Here is a 14,318-nt window from a genome sequence, read left to right on the forward strand (position 1 = left end):
AACTTGTTTATAGAAGTCTTCCTCATCTTTCTTAAATTTTAAAAGTCTCTCTGTCTCGATGGAGATCTTCCTTTATTACCTCCTGCTTCGATTGAAAGTCCAGTTTAGAAAACTGTTTTATTTTATATATGTAATCCTCCATGTTAAAAGTGCAAGCGAGAAGAAAAAAAAACACACCGCTCACTCTTGCTGCTTGTCACTTCTTCTGCAGCCGAGTAGTCACAAGAAGGATCACTAGCGGATGTTGTTGTGGCTTGTCCAGCCCTTTGAGACACTTCTGATTTAGGGCTATATAAATAAACATTGATTGAGCGATGATTGGTATAGCGCTTTTCTACCTTCAGGGTACAAGCGCTTTGACACTATTTCTACATTCACACACACATTCACACACTGATGGCGGAAGTTGCCATGCAAGGCACTAACCTAGTCAGTGGCCTAGTGATTAGGATGCCCGCCTTGAAATCGGTAGATTGTGAGTTCAAACCCTGGCCGAGTCATACCAAAGGCTATAAAAATGGGACCCATTGCCTCCCTGCTTGGCACTTAGCGTCAAGGGTTGGAATTGGGGGTTAAATCACCAAAAATGATTCCCGGGCATGGCATTGCTGCTGCTCACTGCTCACCTCACATTCCATCTATCCATCTTCTTCCGCATATCCGAGGTCGGGTCGTGGGGGCAACTGCTTAAGCAGGGAAACCCAGACTTCCCTCTCCCCAGCCACTTCGTCTAGCTCTTCCCGGGGGATCCCGAGGCATTCCCAGGCCAGCCGGGAGACATAGTCTTCCCAACGTGTCCTGGGTCTTCCCCGTGGCCTCCTAACGGTTGGACGTGCCCTAAACACCTCCCTAGGGAGGCGTTCGGGTGGCATCCTGACCAGATGCCCGAACCACCTCATCTGGCTCCTCTCGATGTGAAGGAGCAGCGGCTTTACTTTGAGTTCCTCCCGGATGGCAGAGCTTCTCACCCTATCTCTAAGGGAGAGCCCCGCCACACGGCGGAGGAAACTCATTTCGGCCGCTTGTACCCGTGATCTTATCCTTTCGGTCAAGACCCAAAGCTCCTGACCATAGGTGAGGATGGGAACGTAGATCGAACGGTAAATTGAGAGCTTTGCCTTCCGGCTCAGCTCCTTCTTCACCACAACGGATCGGTACAACGTCCGCATTACTGAAGACGCCGCACCGACCCGCCTGTCGATCTCACGATCCACTCTTCCCCCACTCGTGAACAAGACTCCTAGGTACTTGAACTCCTCCACTTGGGGCAGGGTCTCCTCCCCAACCCGGAGATGGCATTCCACCCTTTTCCGGGCGAGAACCATGGACTCGGACTTGGAGGTGCTGATTCTCATTCCGGTCGCTTCACACTTGGCTGCGAACCGATCCAGTGAGAGCTGAAGATCCCGGTCAGATGAAGCCATCAGGACCACATCATCTGCAAAAAGCAGAGACCTAATCCTGCGGTCAGCAAACCGGAACCCCTCAACGCCTTGACTGCGCCTAGAAATTCTGTCCATAAAAGTTATGAACAGAATCGGTGACAAAGGACAGCCTTGGCGGAGTCCAACCCTCACTGGAAATGTGTTCGACTTACTGCCGGCAATGCGGACCAAGCTCTGGCACTGATCGTACAGGGAGCGGACCACCACAATAAGACAGTCCGATACCCCATACTCTCTGAGCACTCCCCACAGGACTTCCCGAGGGACACGGTCGAATGCCTTCTCCAAGTCCACAAAGCACATGTAGACTGGTTGGGCAAACTCCCATGCACCCTCCAGAACCCTGCCGAGAGTATAGAGCTGGTCCACAGTTCCACGACCAGGACGAAAACCACACTGTTCCTACTGAATCCGAGGTTCGACTATCCGGCGTAGCCTCCTCTCCAGTACACCTGAATAAACCTTACCGGGAAGGCTGAGGAGTGTGATCCCACGATAGTTGGAACACACCCTCCGGTCCCCCTTCTTAAAGAGAGGAACCACCACCCCGGTCTGCCAATCCAGAGGTACCGCCCCCGATGTCCACGCGATGCTGCAGAGTCTTGTCAACCAAGACAGCCCCACAGCATCCAGAGCCTTAAGGAACTCTCGTCCACCCCCGGGGCCTTGCCACCGAGGAGCTTTTTAACTACCTCAGCGACCTCAGCCCCAGAAATAGGAGAGTCCACCACAGATTCCCCAGGCACTGCTTCCTCATAGGAAGACGTGTTGGTGGGATTTAGGAGGTCTTCGAAATATTCCTTCCACCTATCCACAACATCCGCAGTTGAGGTCAGCAGAACACCATCCGCACCATACACGGTGTTGATAGTGCACTGCTTCCCCTTCCTGAGGCGGCGGCCGGTGGTCCAGAATCGCTTCGAAGCCGTCCGGAAGTCATTTTCCCTGGCTTCCCTGAACTCCTCCCATGTCCGAGTTTTTGCCTCAGCGACCGCTGAAGCCGCACACCGCTTGGCCTGTCGGTACCTGTCCACTTCCTCCGGAGTCCTATGAGCCAAAAGGACCCGATAGGACTCCTTTTTCAGCTTGACGGCATCCCTCACCGCTGGTGTCCACCAAGGGGTTTTAGGATTGCCGCCCCGACAGGCACCAACTACCTTGCGGCCACAGCTCCGATCAGCCACCTCGACAATAGAGGTTCGGAACATGGTCCACTCGGACTCAATGTCCAGCACCTCCCTCGTGACATGTTGGAAGTTCTTCTGGAGATGGGAATTGAAACTTTCTCTGACAGGAGACTCTGCCAGACGTTCCCAGCAGACCCTCACAATGCGTTTGGGCCTGCCAGGTCGGTCCGGCATCCTCCTCCACCATCGCAGCCAACTCACCACCAGGTGGTGATCGGTAGAAATTTCCGCCCATCTCTTCACCCGAGTGTCCAAAACATAAGGCCGCAAATCCGATGACACAACTACAAAGTCGATCATGGAACTGCGGCCTAGGGTGTCCTGGTGCCAAGTGCACATATGGACACCCTTATGTTTGAACATGGTGTTTGTTATGGACAATCCGTGACGAGCACAAAAGTCCAATAACAAAACACCACTCGGGTTCAGATCCAGGCGGCCATTCTTCCCAATCACGCCTCTCCAGGTTTCACTGTCGTTGCAAACATGAGCGTTGAAGTCTCCCAGTAGGACAAGGGAATCACCCGGGGGAGCACTTTCCAGTTCTCCCTCGAGTGTACCCAAAAAGGGTGGGTACTCTGAACTGCTGTTTGGTGCGTAAGCACAAACAACAGTCAGGACCCGTCCCCCCACCCGAAGGCGGAGGGAGGCTACCCTTTCGTCCACTGGGTTGAACTCCAAAGTGCAGGCTTTAAGCCGGGGGGAAACCAGAATTGCCACCCCAGCCCGTCGCCTCTCACTGTCGGCAACGCCAGAGTGGAGGAGGGTCCAGTCCCTCTCGAGAGAAGTCGTTCCAGAGCCCTTGCTGTGCGTCGAAGTGAGTCCGACTATATCCAGCAGGAACTTCTCCACTTCGCGCACTAGCTCAGGCCCTTCCCCCCCCAGTGAGGAGACGTTCCACGTCCCAAGAGCTAGCTTCTGTAGCCGAGGATCGGACCGTCAAGTGCCCTGCCTTCGGCTTCCGCCCAGCTCACATTGCACCTGACCTCTATGGCCCCTGCTATGGGTGGTGAGCCCATTGGAGGGGTGACCCACGTTGCCTCTTCGGGCTGTGCCATGGGAACAGGCCCGGCCACCAGGCGCTCGCCATCGTGCCCCACCTCCGGGCCTGGCTCCAGAAGGGGGCCCCGGTGACCCGCGTCCGGGCGAGGGAAATCTGGGTCCATGTTTTCTCCTCTTCATAGAGGTCTTGCATACCATATACTTGGCTGCAAATTAAGGAAATACGGTACTCTGGACCTAGAGGTTGAGTCCGCAACATACTTGGCGGATAATAATTGATACAGTCTGCTTTGCGAGTCCAAAAGCATTCAACGTTTTCCTCGACGACCAGGTAATACAAAACACACGCTACCTTTTTTATCACATCCATGGGAGCTCGCATTCTTGTTGTCGCTCATGTGACAAATGGGCAAAGTTTTTCACTTAGTAGAAACACAGCTGACCCGGCCAGACATTAGACAGTTCTCTTGCCATCTGAGAAGTGTTGTATCCCAAATAGCTGCGATCACTTTCTCTTAAGGTATTCATGTGTGATTTTCACAAGCATCTGTACATGTAGAAGAAGGAAAAACACGGACATGTTGCCTTCATATTTCCAGTGTTGAGCTACAACAGTGCAACTACAAAACCCAAAACCAGTGAAGTTGGCACGTTGTTTAAAACGTAAATAAAAACAGAATACAATGATTTGCAAATCCTTTTCAACTTATATTCAATTGGAATACAGTGCAAAGACAAAATATTTGATGTTTGAACTGACAAACTTTTTTTTTTTGCAAATAATCATTAACTTAGAATTTACTGGCAGCAACACATTTTAAAAAAGTTGGCACAGGGGCATTTTTACACATGGGACACAATAAATAAATAGTCAATAAATACATAAACAGTACTACAATACAACCCTCTGAAAAATGTAATAGTTTAGGAGTCTGAGTGCAGATGGGACGAAATATTTGGAACTGCAATTTTTTTTTAACACATTGGAACGGCAAAACGTTGCCCTGGAGCCAACAGAGAGAATTCACCCGCAAGGACATGGCTCGGGGAGGCAAAAATGGTCTTTGCTTTTTTGAGTATTTGCTGGTTGGAGAAAAAGTTCTAGTCTCAAATTTTTACAACGGTAATTCTAGAGCAAGACTTAACAATACTAGTCAGGCTGTTTTGGTCTTTGACTGAAAGACAGTGAAACCAACAAATGAAAGAAAAACACAACTCTCAATGAAATATTGATAAAAATGACAGAGTATAACTGGCCTGAAAGATAAATAATTAAGTTTCCTGAGAAGATTAATTCTCTGTTGTGCTCGCTTCACTAAAGAATCTGTGTTCACATCAAACTTGAGCTGGTCGTCAAAAATGGTTCCCAAGTATTTATATGATGAAACAATGTCAATTTTTCGGTTATGTATGATGCACTCCATAGAAATTCCCTTCTTATGTCTAAAATCAATACTTAATTATTTAGTTTTATCCATCCATCCATTTTCTACCACTTATCCCTTTCGGGGTCGCAGGGGGTGCTGGAGCCTATCTCAGCTGCAATCGGGCGGAAGGCGGCGTACACCCTGGACAAGTTTCCACCTCATCACAGGGCCGACACAGATAGACAGACAACATTCACACTCATATTCACACACTAGGGCCAATTTAGTGTTGCCATTCAACCTATCCCCCGGTTCATGTTTTTTTTTGGAGGTGGGACAAAGCCGGAGTACCCGGAGGGAACCCACGCAGTCATGGGGAGAACATGCAAACTCCACACAGAAAGATCCCGAGCGCAGGATTGAACCCAGGACCTTCATATTGTGAGGCAGATGCACTAACCCTCTACCACCATACATTTAAATCCAAAAAGTTACAGTCACACCAGGACATAAAATCAGTTAGGGCGCTCTCATGCTTTAAATGTGAACCATAGAGCAGGGACAGCAATGCCGTGTTTTCAGAGAATTTAATCAGATAGCTGTCCTCCAGCCTACTCCTGCATTCACCCATATGCATAATAAGAAGTAAGGGTGAAAGGACCCATCCTTGGGGTAAACCTGTGGAGATGACGAGAGTCAGAGAGACAGCTGTTTGCGGAGACTCATTGCTCTGTGCCTGTTAAACAGTCTAAAATCCATAGCACAAGCTGGGGAGACAATTAAAATTTAGACACAAGGCTCTCTATTAAGAGATGTGGCTGCATTGTATTAAAAGAGAAATCAGCGAACATAAGAGCCTGGCATGGGCTTGTGGCTTCTCTAAGTGTTTGCAGAGGGGGTTGAAAATAAAAAAGCTTTGCTTCATCTACACCTCTCTCTGTTTGATAGGCAAATTGGAGTGGATCAAGTCCCTCAATAAAACACACGACCAGGCTTTTAACAATTTTCTAAAATATGTTCCTTATTAGTGATGTTAATGCAACTGGTGTAAAATCACAAGTTTTTTTAGATTTACATGTTTTAGGAGGGGAATCACAGTAGAAGATTTCCAAATGCCAGAAATCTGGTTACAGTTCAGTGACATTTGAAATATATGTTGGAGGACACTTTAGGTATGTGATATCACAGTCAAATTTCTATTTTATAGAAACAGACAAAAAAATTGCCCAATCATCGTGGAACCGGTTGGGAGCTTCTGATTGCTCCTCCTCCCTGTATACGGCATGACAAACATGAAGTAAAATAAAGTGCTTCCCAGGCTAAGGAAAAAAGAAGCATTGCCTATTTACTTTATGTATATTTTCCATAACTGTAGTACCGGTAAAATTCCACATGTTTTTTTTTTGTCTTCTTTTTGACGGACAATAAGAAGTCTGCTTTGCATTATTATTCCAAGCGCCAACTAATTGCAGGTGTAGTATTGCTATTGCATCATCGTGGCGGCTTTCAAACAGGTAGACTATATCATTGTGCAAACATGACAGCAAGTCTATAAAACTCTATGAAAAAATCAGGGCAATGCTCCAGATTAATGATGTTGACTAATGCATTTGATATCCATAGCAGCCTTTTTTACTTCCTGACAAATTGACATTTAGAAACAAATTGCAAGCTTTAACCACATTACAAAATGTGCCTTTTGCTGGAACTTTGCCTGAACACTACATACTTTTCAATTCATGGTTTTGCCATGGGATCACCTGTATCTCCAATAGTAGCAAACCTTTAGATGGATGACATGGAAAAGAGAGCTTTGAACTCTTTTAAGTCATTGGTACAGATATGTGGATGACACATGGGTGAAAATTAGAAACCAAGAGGCGCAAGCCTTTACTAAACACATTAACTTAGTGGACAAAAACATCAAGTTCACACGTGAGGATGTCAAAGACAGTAAATTACCTTTTTTGGACTGTGATGTCCACATTGGAGAAACAGGGGCCTCCATGTTGGAATTTACCAAAAAACCCTACATAGCTGATCAATTCCTACTTTTTGACTCACACTGCTCACTGGAACACAAACTGGGCATTATCAAAACCCTACAACACAGAGCTGACAATATTCCTACCAGCCCACAGGCCAAAGAGAAAGAGCAAAGGCATTTGAGATAAACCCAGCTGGTCTTTTGTGAAAAGTGCATCCAGTTCCAGAAATAACAAGAACAGAGTGGATGAGGAGGAAAAAGGTGAAAGATGCAAAAATACTGTCATTCCATATTTATCAGGTCTATCAGAGAAACTCTGAATATTTTGTAACCAACCCAACATCCCAGTACACTTCAAATGAGGCAACACCCTGAGACAGAGACTGATGCATCCTAAAGACCGGACACCCCACAACCACAAAAACAATCTGGTGTATGCTACCCAGTGTAATGATGAATGCACCAATTCACATATGTGGGAAACAAAAAGACCACTAAGCAGACGCATGGCACAACATAGACGGCCAATCTCTTCATGCCAAGACTCAGCGGTCTACCTGCACCTCAGGGAGAAACAACACTCCTAGAGAACAACAAATTACGGATTCTGAACAGGGAGGGCATATGGTACAAATCAATATTGAGGGAAGCCATCTAGTCAAGGTTGAAAAACCATCCCTGAACAGAGGAGGTGGTCTGCGACACCACCTGTCTACCACATACAACACAATCCTTTCAACCATTCCGAAAAGACTGCAATTTAGCCTCCAACAAATAACAGGAGTTAGAAACATTGTGGTTACAGAAGGCGACCAGAATGCCTTTTGTTTACAACTGAATGGAATGCTTATGCGGGGAAGTCAGACTACTTTGGATTGGTAGTAGTTAATCCACAGCGATCGTTCTGCCACACAATACCTCAATGCTAACGAGGGAAATTTACACTTCAACGACTGTTTTTGGCTTTGACAGTTAGCATTGCTCATTCACATTAAAACAGTTGTTTTTGACACTATGATAGGGCAAAACCATCTGTGCACACGCTCTTGTTTTGTGGAGTATAAATATTTGTTTTTTTGGCACCAGCCGTTGCACTAGATCTGACCAATCTATGTCTATAAGCACGAACTGATGAAGCCTACTCGGATGAGCGGCAAAACGTCTTCCAAGACAAACCAAACATTACAGTTGTGATCGATTGAATGCCCTGAGAGGACCTGGATGAATGAGTACCCTTAAAGACAGATTACAAAAATAAAATATAAAAATAAATGAGTCACTCCCTAATAAATCACTAAAGCTTACTGACTGGCAGACCAGACATGGTAAAAACTGTCAGGATATGTATTAGCTGTGATTCTGCAGCACAAGCTTGAACAGCAGCTGGATAAAAATGTGTTCTAGCTACAATCTGATTTCAAGTTAACAATGGCCGGTGTCCTGGAGCCTTCTCCTGGTCATTCTTACAGGCAAAACAAAAACTCTAGGAAGTGATTGAGGAGGAATGATGGAAGTGTTTGCAATAGGAGATGTGAGGTTGTGTCAGTTGTGGAGAGAGGTGTAAGAGATAGGGTCACATACAGCGTAGCACCAGCGGCCCAACAGGTAGTAGGACATGGGGTCTTGAGGCTTCAACTCGATTGCTTTATCCAGATGATCCTGAGACAGGAAGACACCAGAAAGACAGGGTGAACATTCTCAATGTTGATTTATGACATGGCTGCTATTTCTACCGCCCCTCTGTTCTGACCTGATCTGTCCTGCTTCACCAACCCACAAGTATTTCACAAACGCTTCTTACACACGCTATCTGGGCCACACACACGCGCTCTCTTGCTTTTCCATTCAGATTCTCAAAAACATTTTTTCACATATGCCCTCTTCTTTGGCTCACCTGACGAGAGTTTTGCAGGTACACAATGTTTTAGGGGAGGCCGTTGACAGAGGATAAAAGGATATGTACCGTTGTTATACACACGCAAGCACACACATACACACCCACAGTCTTATGTAATAAAAAGTAAAGGATGGGGGAGAGGTTAGGCTTGACGAGATAATATGACATATAAACTTAAAGGTATAAAGCATTTCAACAATAAGTAACAAAGTAAATACAACAACTTACCTTAAAAATATAGCCATTCTTGATCTTGTTCTGCATTGTGTCATATTCTGCCAAAATACCACACATGATGGCATACCTGAAAGATGAAACCATTTTTCAGGTTAGGGATCAGCACCCAATTGTGTGTGTGTATTAAAATGGGTTTGTTTTATGTGGTATATTTGGTGAAATAAAGTAGTGATTCATGTTGTGATAATAAAATGTATCTTAAATAAAAAAAATAAAAAAGAATTACACTTTATGCAAAAGAGATGTTAATAGAACAATATGAGAAGAGATGATGGAGAATATAGACCAGGGGTCACCAACGCGGTGCCCGCGGGCACCAGGTAGCCCGTAAAGACCAGAGGAGTTGCCTGCTGGCCTGTTCTAAAAATAGCTCAAATAGCAGCACTTACCAGTGAGCTGCATCTGTTTTTTAAATTTGATTTATTTACTAGCAAGCTGGTCTCGCTTTGCTTGACATTTTTAATTCTAAGAGAGAAAAAACTCACATAGAATTTGAAAATCCAAGTAAATATTTTAAAGACTTGGTCTTCACTTGTTTAAATTAATTAATTAATGTTTTTACTTTGCTTCTTATAACTTTCCGAAAGACAATTTTAGAGGAAAAATACAACCTTAAAAATTATTTTAGGATTTTTAAACACATATACCTTTTTACCTTTTAAATTCCTTCCTCTTCTTTCCTGACAATTTAAATCAATGTTCAAGTACATTTTTTTTTTGTTGTAAAGAATAATACATAATTTTTGATTAAATACTTAATTTTAGCCTCTGTTTTTTGACGAAGAATGTTTGTGAAACATTTCTTCAAACTTATTATGATTAAAATTCAAAAAAATTATTCTGGCAAATATAGAAAATCTTTAGAATCAAATTGAATTCTTATTTCAAAGTCTTTTGAATTTCTTTAAAAAAATTTGTTCTGGAAAATCTAAAAGAAAAAATGATTTGTCTTTGTTAGAAACATAGCTTGGTCCAATTTGTTATATACTCTAACAAAATGCAGATTGGATTTTAACCTATTTAAAACATGTCATCAAAATTATAAAATTAACCTTAATCAGGAAAAATGACTAATTTCCATAAATTCTTTTGTTATTTTTTTCAAAAAGATTCGAATTAGGTAGTTTTTCTCTTCTTTTTTTCGGTTGAATTTTGAATTTTAAAGAGTCGAAATTGAAGATGAACTATGTTTCAAAATTTAATTTTAATTTTTTTCCTGTTTTCTCTTCTTTTAAACCGTTCAAGTAAGTGTTTTTTTCCATCATTTATTCTCTACAAAACACCTTCCGTAAAAGGAAAAAAAATGTACGACAGAATGACAGACAAAAATTTCCATTTTTATATCTATATATATATATACATCTATATATATATACATATACATATATATATATATATATATATAGATATATATATATACACACACACACACACACACACACACACACACACACACACACACACACACACACACACACACACACACACACACACACACACACACACACACAGGTATATATAGATTTATCTATTAAAGGTAAATTGAGCAAATTGACTATTTCTGGCAATTTATTTAAGTGTGTATCAAACTGGTGGCCCTTAGCATTAATTAGTACCCAAGAAGTAGCTCTTGGTTTCAAAAAGGTTGGTGACCCCTTGTATAGACTAATCATTACTTAGAGGGTATTCACACTAATAGCAGGAAAGGCAAAGTTAAATGTCCCCTCTAATGCTGACACCATTGGCACAGTTCGAGACCTAAGAATGATGTCTACAGGCAAAATTCCCCCCAAAATAGACACAGAAGTGATTTTAGAAATGTTTTCTAATGTGTTTCAGCACAATTTCAAGGAATTCGCAAATATGTCTTCCAGGAACATTGTTTTAGGTTGTGGTAATACAATTAAAAGGAGTCAGCCTGCATACATTTTGAAATGATGGGAATAGGAGGAAAGCATGCACCTCTTCAGTCCAATTGACTAACACTAAATAGGATGGACCAAGTGAGAGGAGTGTCATTTGCAGAAAAGAAGAAGGGTTTTGGTAAGAGTTTGGATGGAAAACATATAAAAGAGTCGAGCCAAAAGCGATCCCATTACTCAGGGGCACCCTCGATGGTAGAAAGACTTAAGTGCAGAAACGTTGATCAAAAACTAGATAAAAAGAAGTTAAGCCAGTAGTATTCTATTTTGCGTCCTCTTCTACTGATGTTTACCTCAAGAGGCTTAATGAAATGCTGAAAGAGCATTAGAAAACACAGGCTATGGTGTCTTTGGAAGAGATGGAAGAGCAGGAAAGTCAGAAAACTGCTTTTATGTTTATTTTTCGCTCATAAGGTTCACACTCAGTTTTTAAGTAATCATGGACCAGAGAAACAAAACAACAATTAAGTTGGGTACGGCATGGCTCAGTTGGTAGAGCAGCCGTGCCAGCTGAGGGTTCTTGGTTTGACCTCCGGCTTCTGCCATCTTAGTCACGTCTGTTGTGTCCTTGAGAAAGACACTTCCGCCCTGCTCCTGATGGATCGTGGTTGGTCCACATCCACCCATTCAGTGTGTGAATGGGTGGATGTGGACATAGTGTCAAATTGCTTTGAGTACCTTGAAATTAAAAAAGCCGTATACAAGTGTAAGGCCGTTACCATTTGAGTGACCAAAAATATTCGACAATAAACCCTTACAGTCGAATCAATTAAAATGATCGGGACAATTTTACCCTTTAGTTAGTAGATTTATTCACATTACAATTAATTAATTTATTTCTCTACAATTCATTAAAAGGCTTTGGAATACTCTATATTCTGTTGACAAATTTCCCAAAATGGATTGTGGTCAACATCAGAGGTTTGACTGTCTCCAGCTATAATTAAATTTCTATATTGTGAATTGTAGTGTAAATTAACTTCAGTCTTACACTTTCGTTATTGTTTTAGCTTGCGTGGTTACCTAGTCCCCCCTTGTCCTAATAGTGTACTGTATTTATAAAGCTCAGTGCATTGCTACGTCTAATCTCATACAATTGGGATAATGTAATTGTGAATTAATAGTTGCTTCGTCCTGACCGACTCTATTGAAGAGGTATTCTTGTGAGTGAAAGAAGCTCTGCTGTTGCAATGGAGGTCATGAGAACCAAAGTGAAACTGAAACGCTACCAAGATACAATCCTTTTTAGCAAGGCTCTTCACTCGACAGCAGATATAAGCTGTCAAACCTTTCTCCACCTCCGCACAAATTAACACTCTATACTCAGGTTATATGACAGGTGGGAGGAGGAAGAAAATATTTGAACTTCAGAATCTGGAAGTTTGCATTAAGTCAATGGTTTGGAGAAGAGTGGAGGAAGTTGATTAAAGTATTTTCACTGCTGCTATAATCCTGCTAGTACTTTGTCAAACACCACAGAGCCACATAAACACCTTTTATATGAAGGATCAGCACGTAAAAAGGTCATCTAACAGTGTTGTCCGACATGATGGTGCTGATGGTATTGAAATTTGCAGCAGTGTGTGTGTGTACTGGAATGTGTGAGTGGTTTTATTTGACACTGCATGTTTTAATGGTGGGCTATTATTTGAGTTAGTCACTTCCAAGGCTCTCACTGTGTTAATGCACAGCAAGCTAATATATGTATACATGTTTTTTTTTTTTTTACTAGAAACACATTTTAATTTGACGTTTCTATGTGCAACTAAAATGATTAGTAGTCTCTAACTATTTCCTCACCCCTTAACAAAGTTTTATAGAAATGCCCAATACAGTAAACAGCTTGATGGAAGCAATTATACTATGTACAGTCGATGATTTGACACTACCTAAATGATTTGACTTCAGGTTAGCATGAATATTTTTAGCTATCCTTTGGATAAATATCGGTGGCATATTTCAGTTCTTTAGCACAGGCTATGTGAAGGAAAAGAAAAGACAAAGTTGGCGAAATTTTAGGATGTGTTTATGCCCTAAAACAGAGTAAGCTGATTCAGTATTTTCTGGAATTTGACTCTATTGCGACAGTGATGAACCTTAGTAGACAAATTGACACCGTATTGCCACAAGTAAGGCAACAGAAGCTTGCAACTGACAGACTGGCCACAGACGTGCATTCTAATCTAAATACCTTTGTAGCACCACAGAGGCCCCAAAGGCAGATATCCACATGAGCTAAATTTACACAACAGTATCACTGAAATTATACCAACAAAGAAATACTTTATAACAATGGAAACACATATCCTAGCTGTGTGCCTGCTGAGGTTATATAAAAAGTAGGTTTATTATACAATGTCATTCCACAAAACACAATGTGGGCATTAATCACTATTAATATCCATATTATGGTAAATAAAACAAAGTACCAATATGATTTTGACAGTTTGTTAGATTTTCTATGTTATGTAGTTAAGTTGCTCAGTTTCGGGGCAATTTTAACACTTTTGGGTACATTACATGTTTGCAAAACGACCACCACCGTTACAGAAACGAGTGGATATATTTTTGGTGTAAAATCACTTAAGGTTTTCATCTTTAATTCCCATTTAAAATTCCAGTTTACCAGCAAGTACTGCAGGAAAATGGATTTTCAGGATTATTTCTGGGGCAACATTACACACTAGGTACAATTCACTTATCATTTAAACTGTCATTTATATAATCAAAACAATTCAAAACAAGTTTTGTGAAATGCATTAAGTGACAAAACTCAAATACAGTGGTAGTTCGGCTTACGAGTGCCGCACATTACAATTTTTTGGAAATACAAGCCATCTCTCAACTAATTTAAGGTTTTACGTTGCAGGCAAAAAAAATGAGCCACCTTAAGATATTACCCCACCGCTAGTTGTTGTAGCGAATGCCACATGAACCCCATAAGATTCTCCAAAAAGCACTTAATTTTTTCAACCAACTGTCTGAAGAAATCGACTGTTAAGGACAGTGCTGAGAAAAATAAGATGATGCAGAAAGAAGTAAGCAATAGGCAGGTAGAAAGGAATTTAATTGGATACCTGGCAGTAGAAAAATAGTACAGGTCGAGTAGGAACTGAGGATTTAAAAGAACACTGTGGCACACACAAGATCCTAAACGAGAAACAGAAGGAATTTGCTGGGCATATAAAGCCTCCTGGCAGATGTGTTGAATAACTAAGCCAGGAAGGTGTCAAGAATCAGCGCTTCAACAGAAAATAGAAAAAAAGGAAGGAAG

The 14,318-nt window shown here is 42.2% G+C and overlaps 1 protein-coding gene across 1 annotated transcript in view; it reads right to left on the minus strand.

The window, feature by feature from the left end:
- The window catches only part of LOC133559255 (regulator of microtubule dynamics protein 2), a 116,734-nt gene that overhangs the window by 26,791 nt on the left and 75,625 nt on the right, over positions 1-14,318 (minus strand). The window contains exons 6-7 of the mRNA XM_061910843.1: positions 9,114-9,189; positions 8,570-8,647 (exon numbers count right to left, since the gene is read on the minus strand). Of these exons, the coding sequence (XP_061766827.1) occupies positions 8,570-8,647; positions 9,114-9,189 (154 nt within the window). The remainder of the gene's footprint in view (positions 1-8,569; positions 8,648-9,113; positions 9,190-14,318) is intronic.

The sequence above is a fragment of the Nerophis ophidion genome, linkage group LG09 (genome assembly GCF_033978795.1).
Source record: "Nerophis ophidion isolate RoL-2023_Sa linkage group LG09, RoL_Noph_v1.0, whole genome shotgun sequence".
Classification (NCBI taxonomy): Eukaryota; Metazoa; Chordata; class Actinopteri; order Syngnathiformes; family Syngnathidae; genus Nerophis; species Nerophis ophidion.